The sequence below is a fragment of the Anser brachyrhynchus genome, assembly GCF_964034855.1.
Source record: "Anser brachyrhynchus genome assembly, chromosome: 14".
Lineage (NCBI taxonomy): Eukaryota > Metazoa > Chordata > Aves > Anseriformes > Anatidae > Anser > Anser brachyrhynchus.
Genome location: NC_137709.1, coordinates 12,877,751 through 12,899,060, shown reverse-complemented (window position 1 = coordinate 12,899,060; position 21,310 = coordinate 12,877,751). Strand labels below are relative to the sequence as shown.

The 21,310-nt window shown below is 54.3% G+C and overlaps 1 protein-coding gene across 12 annotated transcripts in view; it reads right to left on the bottom strand.

The window, feature by feature from the left end:
• PCDH1 (protocadherin 1) overlaps nt 1-21,310 on the bottom strand; it is a 51,692-nt gene that overhangs the window by 5,144 nt on the left and 25,238 nt on the right. For 3 of the 12 annotated variants that reach the window (XM_080555930.1, XM_080555931.1, XM_080555928.1), the window contains one exon: nt 19,634-19,853. In XM_080555930.1, coding sequence (XP_080412056.1) covers nt 19,634-19,853 — 220 coding nt within the window. Of the gene's footprint in view, nt 1-292; nt 336-412; nt 2,410-8,851; nt 11,584-11,643; nt 12,631-12,944; nt 13,951-13,989; nt 17,360-18,610; nt 18,738-19,633; nt 19,854-21,310 lie in introns of those variants that run through there. The other 9 variants (XM_080555933.1, XM_080555932.1, XM_080555939.1 and 6 more) reach the window with 9 other exon arrangements.

Here is a 21,310-nt window from a genome sequence, read left to right as displayed (position 1 = left end):
GGGCTCGAGGACACGTGTGTCCCCAAGTCACCCCGCACAGCTTTCACACACAGGCACCACCGTGGTTGCAACGAGGTCGCTGCAGGAGAAGGCTCTGTACAATGCTGGGAACGGTTGGAAAGGGTCAAAAGTGAGAGCTAAAGTGACAGGCGTGGATGAGGGGGCACGGTTAGCAGTGAACCAGTGTGGGAACGTATCTTGCCCTAAAACAACCCCCACTGCATCCCAAATTGTCCCGTCCGCTGGCGCACATGTTAGCTGTGATATCCTGGCAGACGCCACAAGGACATACCTCCGTGCAGACCCCCTTCACAGCCTGCTCCGCTCAGGGGACTCTAATGAGGAGCAGAAAAAGGACGAGAGGGTCACATCAGTGCACAGCCCCAGCCTCCACCAGCCCCCCGCATTGCATTGCACCAAAACCCAAAATGTCCTCGCGGTACCCACTGCCTCCAAGGAGTCCCTTGGCCTCTCCTGGCCCCGCTCCAGCCTCCTTCAGGCTGCTTGGCCACCGCTGCCAAGCTCTCACTGGTTTCTCCAGCCTCACCCTAGCCTCCCAGCTGGCCCTTGCAGGGCTCACAGAGCCTGTGGCCACCCGGCTTGTGGTGGCCCAAGCCCTGCAGGCAGATGCGCGCACAGGCACACTGCTACGACCCAACTGGACGTGTTTCCGTGGGCGCTCAGGTGGGCACACGCAGAGGAACCCGCGCGCAGGGGACAGCCATGCTCATGCTGCAGGGTGCAACAGCAGGGGACCAAGCATCACGGGGACCAAGGTGCCCCCACATGCCACCGTGAGAGCTCAGCTTGACTGCACAGGGCTTTGGGATCATTCTCAGAGCCATGGATGAACTGTCCTACCCTGAGCACATGCAGAGTTGCCTCATTTATTTTTCTGAGCCACAGGTAGAGAGAAATACTCAAAGCCAGAGGTGGGACACCTCAGTTTTCACCGCTCAGGACTAACAGGATGCTCTGGTAGCTGCTGACCATGTTGTGTTGCCTTTCACTTCTGTTCAAGAAGCAACGTCTCCATCTCCTGTCATCTCCTTTCCCAATGCAAAATTTGGACAGCTTGTCATCATTTCCGCATCCAGAAAGCCTGGGTGCTGCTCACTCATGCAACAGGGAGTCCTGGGTGCCCCCACTTCCTGCTCCAAGGGAAGGTGCTCTGCCGAGGGTGCCGGCAGGGCTGAAATAAAGCCACCTCTCCAGGGAACAAAGCTATGGAGATTTCCTTGCGCCAATAGCAGCTGAGAAATCGCAGGGTCAAGCAGGAACTCGGTGTTCAGGGTCTTTTATTCTGCTTTTCCCATTGTCTGTTTCTGGCACGAAAGCCGTTTTCCAGCGTTGTCTCTTGCAGTGAGATGCTGGCACCCGCGCTCTCCGCTAAAGGAGCGCATTATGTGCTGCGAGCACAACCAGCTCCGCTTCCAGAGCCCAGGAACGGGGCAGGGTGCAATTCCTGAATAGCCCCAATTTACAGCAAACACGACCCCACGGCCTAATTCTCAGCACATGCCGGTGGGCTGGAGTTCAATGTGCCACCACAGACAAGCACAAATCTTTGGGGGTAAGCGCCGGTGGGAATCCTGCCCACAAAGGGCCAATTCTGGGTGCGAGGTCCATGCAGACGCTGCGTTTCCCAGAGCTTTGCCTGTTCACTGCACGCCGGAGGGGTCAGCCCATCCTGTTATCAGCATCTCCGTGCCAGAAGGCTGAGCGTCCCTGCCCGGAGGGATGCGTGCTTGTTTGGGCATCTGCAGCCCACTGGTTCCCCCCTTTCTATTCTATTGCTTGGCTCTCTCCGGTTGCCTGGGGGCTGCTCGGCCTCATTGCATAGGAATGAGCCGGGGCAGTAAAAGTCGCATCCCTTTGAACTTTTCAGATGAAAAGGGGGCTTTTATGGGACATGCATTCAGAGATGCTCTGAGTCCGGCCCTGGCTGGAAGAGGGGAAGCTCCCTGAGCAGCAGCCCTGTTCTCCCCCCCTTTCTTCCGGCATCCAGGGCACCTCTGCTCTTTGGGAAGGAGTCTTGTGCCGGGCGGTCTCCTTAGAGGCATATATTGGTGCCGCTGCTAATTATCTCTCTATATCCCACTTGCAAGGGCTCCTCTAGTAGCGTTATTGCTCTTCGTGGGAGATTTCAACAGTGCACTTGAGTGCCATTAGACAGGAGACAAAAGCAGGCAGCATCACTCAGCAGGCACTTCCATCTCCTGCAGTAGATGGGCTGGGGCTCCCTCGCCCACTACAAGCCAGGTATCTTCAAGCACAGGCTGACAGCCAGCCCGGACCACAGCTTTTTGCCACCATCTCCAACGTGCACGCTCTGGTTTGGTTCTTCCACTCGTGTCAGACGTCATCAGTACCATAGGCATGGTGCTCAGGGCTGGGGGAGGGGGGATGCTGCAGCACACGGGGACAGGTATTTAGGGGCGAGGGGATGCAGAGGAGCAGCTCTGGGAAGGAGGAACATGGGGCTGGGGGTGTGAGACAGCAGGGCACAGCAGAGGATGCAGAGAAGCCCAGGAGGGGGAAGAGGGAAGCAGAGCATGCAAGGAGGGAGTGGGGAGGCTCAGGGCTACGGGGAGATTGGGAGAGCAGCTGGGAGGCAAAGCAGGATGCATTCCTGACGTGTTAGATTGGAAAGACTTGTCTTCCCTACCTGATGGCATGGAGAACATCAGACCCTGACTTCAACCAGCCCCTCCTGCTCAGAGCCCAACAGCACTGCTCCTCTCCCAGGCCATCCCACCTGGGATGGGGAAGCCAGGAATTGCTCTCCAAACTGCTGGCTTTTGGCCGAGGCAGGACACTGCTCCTAGCATGGGCTGCTTCACCAACTCTGCTCCCTGGTGTGGACACCTGGCAACACCACTCCTCCTGCACCAAGCCCTCGGGGCTCTGCAGAGCATTGCTGGGACGTCCCTTACGGTGGTGACCTTCCACGGCACCCTGTCCCAGCAGGACCGTCCTCCCTGCCATGGGAACAGCTCCTCCCTGGTGTTGCTCTCTCCCTACAGCACACCTCCCTCAAATTGGTGCCATTCCCCAGCTCCATCCTAGCTCACTGGGGCCATTCCTGCACCATCACTCCCTCCATGTCCCACCCCCAAAGCTCTCGCACCTACAGGCACCAGCACCTGCAGGCTTCCCCCAGCGGGCCCCATTCCCCCGCATGCTCCCGCTGCCAGGTACCATTCTCCTGCTCTCCCCAGGCACCACTCCCCTACAAGAGCCTACCTCCAGGCAGCACTCCCCTGCCGCGTTCCCCCCTACAGGTGCCATCCCCTCTCCGCGCCGCTCCCGGCGAGCACCGTTCCCCCACAGCGCTGATGCCTACAGGTACCGGTCCCCCGCGGTGCCACCACGTCCCCCAGGTGCCATGTTTCACAGCGCTGTTCCCTCCAGATACCTCTCCCCTGCGGTGCCGCTTGCTCCAGGCACCACTGCTGCATGGGCTGCTCCCTCACAGTGCAGCCGGTTGGGTAGCGCCCCAAAATCCTGGTTTTGTATGCTGCAGCCCCAGTGCTCTCCATGTCTTCACACCCCGGTGCTGCAGGGATGTGTTCCCTGTACCATCCCTCCCCTCGACGCACCCTTCTCCGTGCCTTTCTCCCGCACCTCTGGCAGCAGGAGATGCTCAACAGCCCGTCCCCTGCTCGTCCCCTGACTTGGCGTGAGCTTTCTTTGGTGCACAGGAGCGCAGGGGCTCTGCCCCAATGCCCCTTCCCCTTCAGAGAGCTTTTGGGAGGGGGGAGCCATGCTGCAGGTGGCTGCAGAGCCCTGTGCTGCTTTGCAGAGCCGCGACACCAGGCCCTCCCCTTCAAGGCCCCCAGACGAGGTGGGCACGACAAGTGGATGCTCGCCTTCTGGACACGGGGGGACCGGAGCACCAAGCTCACCTCCTGCAGTCCCCCACCAACCCCTCTGGTCCCTGGTTCCCACACTGCACGTGGCCACCAGCGCAAGCCCTCTGCCTCCAGAGCAGCACCAGCGTGACACCAATTTCTCTTTCCAGGCCTTGGGGGAGGCGGCTGGACCGATGCCCATTTCCACAGCGATGCTCCAGAGATCAATGAGCAGAGAAATATCAGAAGCTGAGCGCACAAGCGGCGCGCTCCCCGCCATCCACGTCAGTCCCTATTTTTCCTAGAATGAGCTCATGCCATCCCCACAACACCCGGGCAGACGGTTTGCAGGACCACTCCTCGCACTACAACACCCAGACAGACGGCTTCGGGGACCAATTCTAGCACGACAACACCCAGGCAGATGGCTTTCCAAACTTAACACCGTCGTGACAGCACGCAGACAGATGGCTGCCGGTGTCTGGGAGCGACCCTACAGTGCCCATCAAGGTGGTTACTGCAGCTCCACGCCACACCTACAGATCTTGGGCCATGGTGAGCATCACCAGCGCTCGCAATAAATACTGAGAAAGATCCGGCTCTGATGTCAGCACACAGGTGGATCTCTCCTGGGCACCAAAGTCAACAGATACAGCGCACGCAGCCTTCTCCCCCAGACCCTGCAGCGGCGAGCAGCGCTCCCCTAACGCTGAACAATGGTGTCTAAACACCAGTGCAGACAGCTCGCTCCAAAGTTAATGGCCTGTCAGCCCCCAGATGCACACACGGATCAAACCATGGCCCCTGGAGTATATTACAGCAGCATATACTAACTGCAGCACCGAAGCAAACGACTTCCCAGATCCTGCCAAGGGTATCACAGCAGAACCAGTGTGTAATTAATGGGGACAGATGCACCCACCAGCCTCAGCATCACCAGCACAGGTAGCGTAACGCTAAAACGCTTTGTCACAGGCCTCGGCAGTGAGGGCCCGAGCCCAGGCTCCCAGGGGACATCTTCCACCTCCTTCCCTTGCTGCTGGGGCTGCAGGGGCCACGTCCCCGCCGCCGCTGCGCCTGCAGCCCGCGGGTGGCTGTGACACACCAGCATCCTGCAGCCATCGCCGCGGCAAAGGGATGTGGGTCGCACCGCTGGCACCGGAAGCATCCAGACCGAAGGCTCTGGGTCCTGATCATGCTCCTGAGGCTCAGAGGAAGACCTCCAAAATCACCTGCCCCCCGACTTCACCGCAATCCCTGCAGTACTCAGGGAAGCAAATCCCATCCCCTGTAACAGATTCTGCACTTGTGGTGCTGCCTGGATGATCTCCTACCCTGGCACCACGGGGCTTCAACCTTCTCTGGGCTATAAAAAGCAGAATTATTACATTAAATTACAGAATAATTACATTAAGAACTACCTTAATAGGATTAGGGGGTTCAAAGGTTAGGAAATGCCAAAATTAGGATTGTCCCTGCAGTCTTAATTCACTTCTTGAAAGTCTGCTTCGTGAGGCAGACCAGAGGCACTGTCTGGTGGAAAATATTTCCCCTGGGGTCTTTTGGGGCTGCAGGGGAGAGGACAGGAAAACCTGGGAGATGCACGGGGCTTTTTGGGGAGGGGCAAGGGCCTTTGCCAGTGAGACTCCACCCCACAGGCTGTGGAAACCAGAGACGGCACAATGAAAGGGTCAGGAAATCACAGCAAATTGCATCTTCAAAGCTTGGGGCTGGGGGGCAGCGGGATTCTTTTACTATGGAGTAAGCCCAGCCATTTCCTTCCCTATCTCCTTTTGGAAGCAAGATATCTGGGCAGGTTTCAACAACACTTTTCAAAATACTTGGTAAGCCACAGACATCCACCATGAAAAACCATTTCCTTGTCATTCAGGTTTGCCAAAACTCCAAACAACGTAAAGAGCCCAATAATAGGCATTACTGGGCACCCCTCCTCACCTACGCTCTATAAAACAGAGTGACAAGTCTCCCTCTGAGATGAAACCCCACTGCCTATAACACCCAAACACTGTCCTCTGGACAGCCAAGAACTCCTCATGACTCCTACAAAAGACAGACCTTCAACAAAAGACCACCCGGAAGGTCGGGCAGCCACGCAGTAACCAAACCAAACCGTGCCGTACCCAAATCACCTTCCTGGTCTCATGGTTCGCCCCTGCAGTACCCAGGGGAGCACCAACCCCTGGGACACCTTTTGGAACACACAGAGGTCTGGACAAGGAGCTTCCAGCTGGTTCCTCAGCCACTCTTCCCCTTCTGCCTTTTGCATCGTCCTCTCTAGCTGGAGCTAATGATGGTTATGTAAATCCGCAGAGGAACAACACCTGCCGTCCCCAGGGGCTGTCAGCTCATGCATGCCTCGTATGCGCATTCCTGCTGCCCAAATACTGACACAAATGCTGCGTGCACATTCCCACCTCGCCTTTGCCAACGCCTCCTGCGCACAGGATTCTTCCCAGACGCCCCCCAGCCTGTGTCCGTGGGGCTGACCTGTCCCCCTGTCCCACCAGGGCTCTCTGGGGACGCATGGAAGCATGGTCCAGGGACTCCAGCTGATGGGACAAGGTGACCAGAAGGAGCCAGGCCACCAAGAGCTCCAGCTACCTGCTGCCCTACAGCCAAGGAGCCACTGGCCCTCTGAAGCAATGCACTCTGCAGCCCCGCGTCTGAGTGACCAGCAGCAGAGCAGCGGCCATGCTGTTGTAGCACCAGGCCCTGGCAAGCTCCCGGTCCTTATTATTATGGGTTGCTGACATCTCCCCACATACAGCAGTCCTCTTACCCCATCTCCTTCCTCCCCTCCCAGAGCTCCCACAGACCTCTCCCATGGCTCCTGGGGCAGGATCGTGCCCCGCACCCCTGCCACTGTCCCCAGGAGGGGACGAACGCAGCAGCATGGCAGCCCCAGGCCACCCACCAGGCACAGGATGCGTTAAAGCAGCAAATGATTCAAACAGAAGGAACCTGGCCGGCTAATCCCAGAGCTTTACTTTGCCTGTGAAAGGCGGAGGTCTAATCCTGCTGCTGTGGCACAGGGTGGGGGACACACAGGGGTCCCCCCCAGCTCCCATGGGAACTGCAGCATCCTACCCCTGGGGCCAGCCTTGGCACCCTCCTGCCGCTGCAGCCAGCCTCCCTCTAAGGGTTAACTCTCCTCATCGGAGCTTCTGCGAGCTAATTAGAAAGAGCCCAGGCAAGTGCGGTGGCAGACACCGCTGCACTTATCTCCCCACTTCCGGGGCTCTGCCCTTATCATTTAATTAAAGCTGCAGCCGTGCTTCCCTTCCTGGCAGCAGCTCATCAGGGAGGGCACTGGAGCTTGCGGCAGCCTCGGTGGGAAGCGGGAGAAGGGCAGGAAACATGCCCTGGGAATGCCAAAAAAAGGGAGAAGCCGACAGAAGGGCACTCCCTTTGGGCAAGCTGCTCTCAGCCCCACTCCAGGCAAGCAGCAGCCCATGCCATGCAGCACCAGCCCCCCAGAAAAAAACTGTGACCCCCCCCCCCCCAAGTGCTGCTTGAAGGCTGCACCAGGGCGTGTGGGCGCAGCTACGTGGGGGATGCGTGCTGGCATCCCTTCGGTGCAAACCTCAGCCTTTTGGGGTAAACAACCCCCAGCCGATGCTGACAGCTTCTGTGCCAAATTCCACACCTCTCTTCCAAAGCATAGTTAAGCTAATGTGTCTTGAAAGGAAATTTTTATAACCAGTTTGTTAGCACGGCTGAGACAGCATGTCTTGTTCTCAGAAAACAGCTGGAATGCCTTAGCTAAAACTTAAGAAAGAAAGAAAAAGAAATCAACCTGAGGGAAACCCAGCATGGAAAATTTAAGCTTTAGTGTTGGAAATCTGCTGAAGTGATAAGCAATTGAAAATAAGTCTGTATAATGCAAAATGTCAGGCAGCCCGGGGCTGCACGGTCTATATAATGATCCCCACCGCAGGTTGTGAGGGGAGATGCGGGCGCACACCCAGCGCGCTCCGAGGGGAGGAAGGGGGTGACCGTGCCGTGCTCCTTCCAGTGCTGCTCGCCTCCTGGCTCCTCGGCCCTCCCAGCCCCCTAAGCATATGAGTGAGAATTAATACAGGGGAAAAAAAAAAAAAAGTCTTTTTGCAGTGGGTTTTGGACCTCACCTAGAGGCTGGCGTTGGACAGCCGCGTGCCAGCCCAGGAGGTGACCGCGAGGTGCACCAGGACGTGGGACACCACGCCGGCTTTACGAGCGCTCCGCGCTTGCTCCTCGGTGGCTGCCTTTCATTGTACGCTTGTATTGCGGCTCTTGTGTCAAGGAGAAAAGAACTGGCATACGTGTGTCTGCCTTTGAACAAAACCATTGTTAAGCTCCATCAACAATTTAATAATCTTTCACTAGCAGGACAATGAATCAGGGGAAATTGTTCTTGCAGGGGGGCCAGGAGCCGTGCAGCAAAGCACTGCTCAAGGCCTTTGAAGTCACATAGGTGTTTAAGTGACAAAAGAAATCACAACTTTATGAAAAGGGCTGGCCTCAGCCGGGGGGGGGCTGCAGACAAAGGAACCCCAGAGCACAAGGGGGAGACGCGGAGCAGGGGGAGGAGGAGAAGCCGCCCCTGGAAGGGGCTCAAGCCTAAGCCCCAAGGAAGCTTGGAGAGGAATCAGCAGTATAGATTTGTGTGCTGGTGCTTTGTTTCCTTTCCAGGATCTTTCCTGGGATGCTTAAGAGCAAAGAGAGCACAGGCTCCTGTTGTTTCACCTTTTTTGCAGTCTGCCTGTAACAGCCTGCTGGTTCCCTGCACAGTATCGCAGACCCTGAGAAGGGAGAAAAGCAGAGAGCAGGTCCCCGCAGGGCTCCAGCAGCGAGCAGCGGGCATTTGGAGGGCCAAGGGATGGGCACTAGACCCAGCCTGATGCTCTTGGGCACCACAGGGTGTGGGCACCCAGCACCACGTCCAGCCTGAGAGCCCAGCGCAGGTGAAATGCAGCATGCACCAGTTTGGGTGAGCATTAAGGCAGGGACATGGCCCTGAAGCTGAGACCCCGCACACGGCTTCAGCTGGGGGCTGTCACAGCGAAAATGAGAAAGGGTTTGGAATGAGGAGAGGATGGGGTAGGATGTGCTCAACCACAAACAGATAGCCCTCCCTGAAAACACAGCCAAGAAACCAGGAGGAACACCCCGGCACCAGAGGAGGGTGTCAGGCTGCCAGCTGCTGGAAGGTGAGGAGCAGCCCCTGGGGGAGAGCGCGAACCAGGCACTGAGGCCGGCTGAAAACGCACGTCCTTCGCTCCCCAACAGCCACACGCTCACAGGTTGGAAGTCCGCAGCGGATGGTAAATGGTAAAGATTTTTGTGGCTGGCGCACGGCAGAAGCAGCAAGCACACTGGCCAAATCCTCCCGCAGTGCAGCCAAAATTCCTGCCAAGGAATCAGCCCAGGTGGTTAACGATTCTGAATTAAACGGCTTGCCATCGTGCTGGCATGATTCCCCACGGAGGCACGGGGAACTTTGCAGCTGATGGCCGTGACTGGGGAGATCTCATCTCCTGGAAAAATAGGAGGCGTCAACGCCACTGCAGCTTGCTAAAGGTGAGCAAGCACAGGAGGACATCAGCTCATCTCTGAAAACAGGGAGGTTTAGGAATGGGAAAAAGAGCAGACTGCGGTTTGTTTAGGGAAAGAAAAAAAATTCATCAACCTTCATCTGACACTGATGGAAACTGCTCTGCCCTATGCTTGCTGTTAGGATGGCAGAAAGTCAGCCTCATAGGAGAGCGGGAATGGGAAGGGAAATCTCCCCTCTGAGGGGGAATGCCAGCCTTCCCACCCCTGGGTGCTGCAGCTTGCTGGCTGCGGGTCGGACACCACAAAGCCTGCACCCTTGTAAGGAGGGCTGCCAGGCACTGAATGAATACCACATGCTTAACGAAGGAGCAAGGATTACACCTAGCAAGGCGTGAGGGACACATCCTCATCTCACACTTGAGGCAAGCTAGCCGAAGGGATTTGCCAGCTCCATCACCCCCAATGCACGGCACGAGGGAACAGCAGGACTATCAGGAGGAGATTTTGATTTCATGGTCCACCAGAGATAGATGAGAACTTCCCAAATGGGTCCAAGGGCAAGATTTGTTCAGGTTATTTTTCAAAAAGGAGACGATAATAGCAGCAGCTCTTACAGTTCAGTAAAAAAATCAGTGTGTAGCACTGAGCGAAGCAGCAGCAAACCTGTTGGAAAGAGCAGCCCCGACCTGGCCAGGTAGAGAGCTCAAAAGCATCTGCAATTTGAGATGTATAAGATCAGCAATTGACCCTCAGGAAGAAGCTATTAATCATCATTAAGGAGGTTTATGTGCCAAGTGACCGAGAGGCAAGCCGTCCCGAGTCTCATGACATGGGTTAGCAGAGAGGGAAAACAGGGCTGGGAGAACAAAAAAGCAAAATGCATGCGGGCAGCAGGGTTTGCCTGCAGAAGTGCTGTGGAGAAGAGCCCAAAGGCGGGCAAGCAGAGGGAAACAATGTGGGGAACAATGCTGGCAAAGCAGCTTTGTCTTCGGGAAAGTGAGATATTTGCTTTCGCTCACTGATGTATCTGCATCTCTGTGGGTGCCCCTTCCTGAGTGTGTAATGAGCAGCAAGACGCTAGACGTGGAATACACAATTTCTTTTGCTTTTATTCATTTTCCTTCTAGATAATAATAAGTCTTGCTTTTGTCAAGATCCCTGTTGGCTGGGTAATTTCATCTAGAGATCCTCAAGGAACAGAGATCTCCATATCCCTCAAAGTTTAATATCTTGGTTTTAGCTGGCATATTTTCAAGCAATAACTTATATCGCTGAAGAAAAAAAAAGTTGACTTATGTTTAATTGGTGTTATACTAATTACTAGCAAAATACATCAGGCAAATACCATGTCTACTCACTCTGTCATTTTACATTCCCTACTCCATCTTCTCTTTCCTCAGCAGCTATAAAACAACACAACATGCTGTTCTGACGCATCCCTGAGCAAAGATCAGACCCTAACCCTCTCCCTGCTCTCGCTGCCTCCTCGCTTGTTCACTTCCGAGCAAGGGCATTTTAAAACAGACACGGTCACGTAACTGATGGAGAACTGCTGCTGTCGTGCACCCGTGCCCATGCAGCTCCAGCATCCTGCTTTTCTCTCCCATCCCATTCCCTAGCCTCCCCCCTGCAGAGGGACGACGGCCATCCGCAAAAGACCATTTTGCTTTTTACAACCTGAATAAGTAAATGGCTGCAGCCAGCCTCAACCAGAGGCACACATACGTGCCAGCTGAGCTGCTTTATTCCTGACTTGTAGCACTTCTGCTGGCTCACCCGCCGCAGGCTATCTGGGAAGCCCCATGCCCGCAGCCCCACGATCCCCAGGCACAGCAAACACGCACAGGCAGCGAAACAAGCAAAGCACACAAGGGGCTGCAGGTGCTTGTAGGAGCTCGTTGTGCTGCTCAGAGCAGGCAGAGGGGATGGAGAGGGAGCCCAGACACAGAGCTGACCGCTCAGCGGCCACGTGGGCCCCGGCCCCGAGCAGGCTGCAGGGCTGCATCAGCTCACATGAAATGAGCCCTAGATCCTGCCGGGGAGCCTCGGCTTCCTTAGAGGAAAGGCAAACGCAGGGGCCGATACGGTTAGATAACCTCTGAGTCAAAGCAGCCTATCCTTGGTAGCTCTCGCCAGATGCCATGACTAATGTTAGATTTATGGAGTGTCCTCTCTGCAAGTAAAGCAAAGAGCTAGCGTTACAACCACTTAATGGAGGTGACTTCAAATCAGGATGGATGAGAGCTTGTGGGAAGGAGACAGGAAGAGAGATTCATTGATAGTGAGAGCACAAAGGATAAAATCCTGGGGAAGAGCGAACAACTGAGACTGACATTTGACCTGTCTCAATAGCAAAGCTCACGTTGATTTCACTGGGGACAGGAATGAATCCTTTATCCTCTATCTCACGCCGACAAGAGGGATTTTCCATTTGAGGGATCTACAGCTGACCGATCCTTCAAACTCAGGCACATGCTATTTTTATGAGAAAAAAATGCAGTGTGAAGTCCTCAAGAAGCTCAAATAGGAGAGTTCATAAGCTTCTCGGGCATTAAGTTTAAATCCCACACTAATGCAGGTCCCTTTACATGGGAGGAGGCGCTGGCAGGCAGGCAGGCTTATAGAGATGCTCAGGTGCATTCGGAGAAAGATAAAGGGGAAATAACCGAGTTAGATCATAGAGGAGCTGGAAATGGCATGTCAAATTACTTCAAAAGGAGCTTTCTAAGGGAGCAGCTCTTTGAAAACAACAAATAGTCTGGGACTGCTGAGGGATCCTAGTTGTCTATTGCTTTTACTCTCCGTTGCTTATTCTGGTTTAGACATATTCTAAATCTGAGCTCCGACCTCACCCGGCTGCTCATTGCTCTTCTGCAGAAGCCCTGCTTCCTGCAAGTTCAGCTCCCAGAGGAGCCCCACAGTAGCCAAAACAGCAGAAAGGAATCCAGCAGGACACCAACCTGCTCCGCTCCCCCATCCAGTTTGCCAGGCAGCCGGCCGGACAGCCGTGCCAGCGCAACACAGCTCAGGGACAGGCATGGGCAAAATGCAACAGAGGAAGGGAGCTGCCTGTTCTGGCACCCTTGCTAACAAAACACACAGGATTCTGGCTGTGATGAGCAGGTTTGGCAACCAAAACGCACCTAACTCAGGTGCTGGCTGCCTCTCCATCTCCTGTAGATGTCACATGGACCATCTGCAACTGCTCCGGACCACCTGTCTGAACAAATACAGGACAATGGGTCTCAAGCCCTGTTCAAATGCGTATTTCAAAGTATTACAGAAAACGCAAACAAGGAGCCTGAAGGAGCTTCATCCAACCTTTCATTCTGAGCAATGTCCTCTCTGGAGGAGCAACACGCTGGAAAAGGAAGAAGGGACAAGACCCATGCTCTTGTCCCTGCTGTAGACTTGATTCTAAGCTTCTTCCAATAACAAAGCTAAACGACCTGGCCCCTGGCCCCAAATCCGCAAATAGTTTGGGGATGACAACCTATTATTTGGCAAATAGACTTGGTACTGAAGAAAGGGTGCTTAGATATGGTGCAGATAAGAATAGCTACTGATGACTGGTACACTTTGGCATTTGCAGCCATTGCCAGGCAATAGCAAAGAACCTAACCCCTGCGTGGGCTGAGTGGCTGTAACCTACACCTCCCCTTGCAGCTGACACTGTGCAGGTGAAGAGTTCCCCGTTTTAATGCCAGAGAGCTGCCAGAGCATGTGCCTAGACAGGTGAGAGCTGGGAGCCAGCCCCACTGGGATGCCATGGTGGAGGAAAGCATTCCTGCCCCAGACCAGGGACGTGGCATCGCCTGGTGGGCTGGGAAATCCTCCCTCGTCTGGGACAGCAGGAGTCTTCTCCCCTGCATAAGCTCATTTATAGGTCCTAGATAACAACTGTCTCCTCCCATCCGTTTGCAGTAGGCTCCTCTCCGAAAAGTCTCAGCAATCACTGTGGAGCTGACTGAGCTTGGTGGCTCCAAAACTGCTCTTCCCTGTTCATTTGTTTTGGTTTAATAAGCTAAAATTTTGAAATGCTTCCAAATGGAAGAAAGAATAGATGTAAGAAAAATGATGGGACTTGCTCCACCTGGTTAAGTTCAGAGCAGGAAGAATGCAAAGGACATAAGAGAAGGGAGATGACATTTATCCATCGTCCTCCCACAGAGAGCACGAGGGAATGGAAGATGCCACAGCCCAGCACAGGGCTGGAAAGAATAACAGAAATCTCAGGAATCCCATTCTAAATGCAGGAGACACACACACAGCCACAGGGACTGATATATTCTCCAAGAGAAGGCACCTTCCTACTGAAATATGAAGCTTTTGTCTCTGGGGCACTGACTCAGAGCAACTGTCCTGCCCAGATTTCTCATAAGCTGCAGCCACAGTTCAGGGACAGAAAGGGTGAAAAAAGTCATCAGAATCCAGCAGGGAAATTTGGCTCCTTCAAATAACCCCTCTGGAGATGTCCAGGATCTGCCAAGGATCTTTGGAGAACTTCAGGACAATCTTACATGTGCATTACCACATAATCCTGTGAGACAAAAAGAGAATGTCAAATAAATTATTAAAGCTATTTTGGACAGCCTCTGAAGCAAGTGGCATCCTCCTCAGAAGGTCTTGAGAGGATTAAAGGCATTCTCTGTAGCTGGTAGCGATGTATTTGTTATTGAGTCGGGGGAAGAAAAAACAGCTGTACTGTTCCCCCTGGGATCCTCAGTACAATTAAGGAAGGTGACACGGGTGGTGTGGCATGCCACGGCTGCTCTGACCTGAATGACTCTTTCGTAAGAGCCGCTTTACCCAGACAAGGGTGCTGGAAAATATGGAAAAGAAGAAATAGGGTGAGAACGAGTTTGAAGTAATAGCTCAGACAGAAATGGCATGTTGAAACCAGGATGATGTAATCCATGACCATTAGCCATCTCTCAGACTGTCTCTCACGATAAGAATCTTTTCCCACACCACTCTTAAGGAGCTATTAGGAAAATCAGACGCTATCTTTTGGGATGAACCAACATTAGGTGAAGAAAGCAGAGAAGCTCATGATTTCTTATAAAGAAGTGCAGATGTCTGCAGACCAGAGGACCGCTGAGAAACCCAGATATAATTTGTAGAAGCAGATGAGATGTGGAAGATGGTCATAGGGAGCCCTTCGTAACACATACCCTAAACAAACAAGAGCAGGGCTTGGAAACCACTCGTAACAGTGAAACACCTACAATGGGCAGCTCCAACCCTGATGTCACTGAGTGCTAAAAAGCAGGAGGCTACAGATTGGTAAGACATAAATCTCAAGAAATCTCAGCTACAGAGTCCAAGCACCAGCCAGACCCAAGCCAGTGGTCAGAGGTGACCTTGTGGCCCCCAGCAGAGGGGACACAGGCATGCAGTGCCAGCCAGAGACCACGTTTCTTCGCTCTACAGACAGCAGCATTGACCCGGTCCCACCCACATCCAACAAGGTGAGACTTCTGCTACAGAAAGGTCTCGGTGCCCCAGATGTCCTAGCCAGGCTCACTGGTGCTTGGCTGGGAGCAGCACAGAGCCAGCTGGAATCCCACAGCCAAGCAGGGAGCCCAGTCAAAAGCATTCCTCAGCGCTCTGCAACAAAGCAGAAATGCTGCAGGGTACGGTTGAAAAAATCCGCAGACTGAACATGTGCTTGGAACACTTTCTGCGAGACAAAAGGGACATTTAAAGATAATGCAAAAAAGAAGAATAGGTTTTAAGATGTAGAGGCTTCATTCTGGCAGATCTGTGTTGGAGGAGACAAAGTAATTTTTTTTTTGTCCCATCTGCTGGCTGGAAGGAACAGAACAACAATAATAGCAAGGCGCTTAAGGAGAAGCTCATGACCAGGCTGAAACTAAACAGAAGATGGGGGAGAGCAGCTGCCCAATTCTGCAAAAAACATCTCAGCACCACAAGCATGGGGAGGGCTCTCCTGAGCCACCTGTGCTCACCCAGGGCAGATGGGGCACACGCAGCCCAGCACCACCAGAAGCAGCTCAGTTTGTGCTCAAAGGCAAGAGGATAAATGCCAGCCGCCACGTTACGTCTGCGCCCGGTGGTGCTACAGGTGGTGCTGGGAAGCTGTGGGCCATCATCTGGCTGCATCCACACCGATAAGAGGTTGTTGGCAAATGGGAGGTCATGCAGAGACAGAAATTATATGATGGAAAGGAAGACATGAGCTACAATCAGACGTGTAGCAAAGGGGAGCAGGAGGAAAAATCTCCCCAGGCTGCCTGGAAGGGCTGCCAGCAAGCAGCACGTACATCCAAGCCCTGCCAGATGTTGCTGCTGCCCAGGAATGGGGCTGCAGGGCCACGGTGGCATCGTGAGCAGATGGCCGTGGCTGGGAAGAACCAGAGGAAGGGTGGGAGGAAAGGAAGAGGGACCCAGCTGCCAAAACGTCTTGCCTTGGCTCTGCTCGCAGGAAGAGACTTCACTCAGCTCGAGTGTATCAAAAAGAACTTTAGATGTTGACTTGCTTGCACGTGATCTACAAGCATGCATGAAGTGAGACATCTTCTGATACTGTCAGGTTCAATGGAAAGAAATGGAAGCTAGAGCTGCTCAAGTGGAATTTTAAGTACAGGCTTGTGAAATTGGGGGCAGAGAGGACCCGCAGCTGGAATAGCTCACCGGGGCTCTCACACGTTCACCACCAGCCTGCTGTCACAGCCGGATCTGTTCAAAGCAGCGCTCCCACTCAGCCACGGCACGCTGCCAAAGTCACAGGGTCAAACTGTATGACCTGCATCACAGGCAAGCTGGACGAGCTGCTCCTCCTGCCTTTGCCATCAACCCACCAATCGTTCTCAAAAGAAAGAAATCCAAACCTAAAGGGTCTTATTAAGCCCAGCAGCCAAGCCCTGGGAATGGTGTTTTGATTCACTCGGGCTGAGCTGAGGTGCCTTCAGAGCGGGGCCGAGCATGCAGCCCAAGCAAACCTCCCAGGAAATGCAAATTATCATTTTGTGCATCACCCCCCACCCATGGTGGAATTTCCTCCCCAGAAGGGGAGCTGTGAGGATCAGCTCGTTAACATCTGTGAAGTACAGATACTACTGCACTAAGTGCATTGCAAAAGCTCACGGGATGATTGATAATTACAGATTCAGTGCGGGGTTGTAATGGCATGCATTAAGAGTGGCATGGGGTCCCCACTTTAAATAACGGGGATAAAACAAATTCAACATTTCCCCTGTTCTGTGAGCTAGAGAACACGACTCAGGAATGCTTCAACCACTATATTGTCATCTCAGGTACCTCCGCACCACACAATGGAGAGAAACAGCCTTCAGGTAACATCTAGCAGCTTTCATGTAATGCTTCCTAAATTGCAGTTTGGTCCTGCAGTCTTACCAAGTGCACACCACAGGAGAAAGGAACGAGTGCAACACCTGCATCATCCAGTCTCCACGTGTGCTACGATGGGGCAGATTTTTTGTGGCACAGAATCGCTCCCAAGCTCCTTACCGAAGGCTCCCTTTTAGCCAGGCAGCAGGAGCAGCCATCCTTAGGGAAGGCAGCTGGTAGCCAAGTGGGAGACCAAGCCCAGCATCCTCACAGGAGTGGGCAACAGAGTGGCAAAATGCAGGGGAGGAAGCAGTGGGCAGCTAGATAAAATAGCAGGGATGACAAATGCCAGTGATGACTGGGGAGCTGGCATGTCAGTGCCAAGATACTGGAGAAGTCTCCATCAGTAACATCATAATTCCTCCTGAAAAGGACCTGGCTCAGCCCCTGCAATACAGCATTTTCCTGCAGTCTGCAGAGTAAAAGGTGTCCAAAAAAGGAGGACACTGATTTGTGTGTTAATCAAGTGAAGAACCATCTACAAAGAAGAGGCATGGATCTGTCTTCCAGTTGAAGAGCTATAAATAGCCTTGCATACTTGCTTATCAGATTGGTTCGGCTGCAGGGATAATCTCCTGGAGAAAGCAATGGAAGCCCTGTTATGTTGGATATTTATAACTAGATGAAAGCCTAGAAAATGCACAGTCGTGTCAGTCTTGAGCTCGTGCCGCGAGATAGGGTGTGTGGGATCCAATTAGTCTCTTCGGTTTAATATAAGGTCAAGAGCAGCTTAGTCTCCCCAGCGCCACGAGAACAGGGCCTGGCCCCCCCGGTGGGGCTGCTGCTGCTCGAGTGGCTCCAGGAGCACAGCGAGATTCTCCCCACGGGACCACGATGGTCCCACACCACTGCTGCTGGGGGGCAAGGCCTAACCCTTCCCTTGGCAAAGGAGACACATCCCACATTGCAGCAAGGTCTGGGGCAGGCTATGGGAAACAGCCCCAACAAACCAACACGACACAACGGGTACCTCATGATGGCCAAACTGCACAGCCCAGCGCCAGGCTGCCCTCAAAGCCCTGACCCCACCCCCTTGCAGTCATTGAGCTGCCTCTGCCAGATTATCTGCAGTGCACCAGGACTACAGGGTTAATCCCCAGAGCCGTGCCCTGCCACGGCCTCTGCGTGAAGCTGGGTTTGTGGAGGGCAGGACGGCTGCTGGCAGCACCAGAGCAGCCAACGGCTGCCACATGCAGGGAGCAGAACAGGTTAGGGACGTCCCTAGGAGCCTGTGCACACCTCTGTCCTGCCTGGCTTTGTTCGTGGTGGGGTGTGGTGACTCCTGTCCTCTGAACACCCACAGGTCCGTTATCCCCATGCTATCCCCTCAGGGAGGCACCGAACACTGCAGTAACTACAGACTGCCTACCCTCTGTTTTCTGCCACAGCCCCTCCAGGTTCTCCTCTCTCACCTTGCACCTCCCTTGTCTTCTCCGGGTCACCCTTCCCCTTCAAAGGCTCCAGCCTTCCTCTCCCAGCCCCACAGCCACCACCACTCCTCCCACACCCATCAGGACAGCCACCTGCAGCTCTCTGCATGCCTGCCTTCAGCCTCCCGCATGCACATGCCTGGTACCCAAGGACACCTGAGGAGCCCGCAACCACTGTCCTGCAGCAGGGTTCCAGGAAAGTCTCCACATTGCTCTTCCCAGCAGGCTGGCAGGTACTTTAGGGAAGAAAGGGGTCTGTAACACGCTCCTAGATAGGAGGGTGCCTCATATTGCCAGAGCAACGCATGGATTTGGGAGTCCTGCCAGACCTGGCACCATCTTGCATTGCTTCAGCAATCACAGCACAGGAATTCCAGCATTCCCCTAGGAACTCACCTGGGGAGAAGGGGCAGATGCTCTGCTAGACCTTCAAGACCACAAATTGCTCTGGGCACATCACATTCCTCAGGAAGGGGACCCAGCAGATTTCCAGCTCTGAGACCATCTGAACACACTCCCAGCCCTGTCCCAAAGTCAAGGATACTCCCAGAAGTAGGAGACATCGGGAAGACCCTTCACACTACCTCTCCTTCCCCTCCCAGAGGTTCCTTTGAAATTGCCAGCTCCACTGCAAGCTCCCCCTCAGTACAAGAGCACAGAAGGCAGCAGGTACAGGAAAGTAGATGTTATGTGCACAGCCAGAGCCAAGTCCAAGGAAGCAACTTAAGCTGGCCAGAGAAGATAGCTCAGGGAGTGGGCTGGTTGTGGGTAGCCAGGCAGGCAGCACAGAGGCAGCACAAGGAGCAGAACAGGGGGCAAAGCTGTGCCAGAGCAGGGGAAAGCCGGCTGTCCCACCTTGAGGCTGCTGGCACTGCCAGGGGGGTTCTCAGCTGCAGAGGGACCCGAGCCAGAGGGGACCCGAAGGCTTTCAAAGACAGGACTTGTCACCCTCAGCTCTTCCACCCCTGCTCTTGGATCCTTCACTCCATGCATTCCCTACACCGTTGAACCTCCTCTCCCTCTGCTCCCTGGGGGCTTGGAGCTGCAGGGCTTCCCCTGCCCCCTGCTTTGCCGTGGGAGCTGGCACCCACAGGACCCCCGGCTGCAACCTCACCACTGGCTGGGCTACAGCCTCCTCGCTGCCATCTCAGAGCAGCTTTCTGGGACCCCTCTCTCCACGTTGTGCCAAGCCTTTGCTCCCCCTTCATCTCCTGGCCTCCTCCCAGACCTCCTTGCCCTCACCCCTCTCCCCACCCCACCACATCCTTGCTGCTCCCTTGCTTTCAGCCTCGCCTCTGCTCCAGCCCCCCAGCCCCACCAGACTACACAGGGTGAGCCTGTCCTGACCCGGGCCTCGAGGCGTTAAGGCCGAAGGAGGTCCCCAGGAAGGGTGCAGAGCCGCATGCCGCCGGCACCTACCGTTCTCGGGGTGCTCCATCTCCCCAATGCTGCCGTCGGGCGTGGTGCGCTCATAGTGGTCCTCGGGCAGGGCCAGCGGCCCGATGCGGGGTCCCGACGATGATTTGCTGCTCGGGGTCTCCGACTCCTCCAGCCCGCTGTCATAGTAGCTGTGCTGGGAGGGGTCCTGCAGGTCCTGGGCCTGGCTGGCCGCAGAGAACGTCACTCGGCGATGAGGTAACTGGAAGAAGAGATAAGCCCACGTGTCAGCCAGGCAGCAGGCGGTGATACAGGGCAGGGGGTCAGCAGTTCTGACCCCAAAATGGAGGCAGAGCTCCTGGCAGCAGCAGGGAGCAGCACCAGCCCCCTGCCAGGGCTGCAGGCTCCATCCCGGCTGGGAGCACCCCCTGCGCGCCTTAGCCCAGCGGCTCCTCCAGCCCCAGCCTCCATTGCCACCCACGGAGGACACAAAGACCCCAGGCAGGCTCCCCGGTGGCACTGAGCCTCCGGTGCTGGGCTGGCCCCCACCCCACCCTCATCAGGCGCCCTCACCTTGCCTGCAGACCTCCCACACACCCTTGATGCTCTCGGAGACCCACCTCTGCCGAGAGCCTCTCTAATGGGATCAGTGCTCAGCACAAGGCCTCCGGTGACACCCTCCTCACCTTCCAGCCTCTGACCCAGCCTCCGCCATCTCTCATTGCAACAGACTCCCCATCAAGGGTCACAATCGCTTCTTTTGTCTGCTCGTTAAACATTTCAAAGCCCTACTTCACGCTTGCTCTCCCCAGCCTTGCCTCATGCTAGGGAGGAGCTCATTGCAAACAGCCATTAAGCTGCATCATCAGCCTCCTCAAATCCTTCCAGAAAATCCCTCTTTGTCATGATTACCGAGGAGCAGAAAGGGTAGCTCGAGTTCACAGGGCAAAAGCAGGATGATGAGAACACAAACACCGAGAGAGAATGACACACAAAATCAACATGGGAAGGAGCTGCTCGACGGGACCAGAACGTGGTGGGGAGGCAGAGGAGCCAACACACTGAAAGACAGCACGATTTAGGCTAAATACCTTTTCTGCTGCAGCCTTTACTAAGATCGAGTGGCAATCAGGCATCCCACACAGCTAGCACCAACGAGGAAGGGAAAGGAATCAAACCTAACCAAGGGAAGGAACACACAGGGAGCATTTAAATGAGCTAGCTGCTTTTAGGTTGGTTGGGCCTGATTAAATTCACCCCAGGTGCTTAGAGACCTGATTTAAGTAACTTCAGAGCTGTTAGGGCTTTTTTTTTCTCTCTTTTTTTTTTTTTTAAATTTTTTTTTTCCTAAGAATTTGTAGAAAATGAGGGAGGCTCCAGAAGACTGGAAGAGAGCTAAAATAGCGCCTGTCTATAAAGATGAGAAAAAAGAAGAGCTGGAGAATTATAAAACAGTTAGCTTAATTTCAGTTCCTGGAAAAATACTGAAACAGATAAAAGAACTCTTTGTAAGTACCTACAAGATAACAAGGAAATGAGTAACAGCCACTGTAGGTTTGTCACAAACAAACATGTCAAGGCATTGAACTTCTTCCTTTGAAAAGACATCAGGCCTCGTGGATGGAGGAGGAGCAGTAAATGTTATGTCTTGGCTTTAGGAAGTTTTCTGACACTATTTTAGATGATATTCTCATAAGTAATGCAGGAAAATAGTGTAGG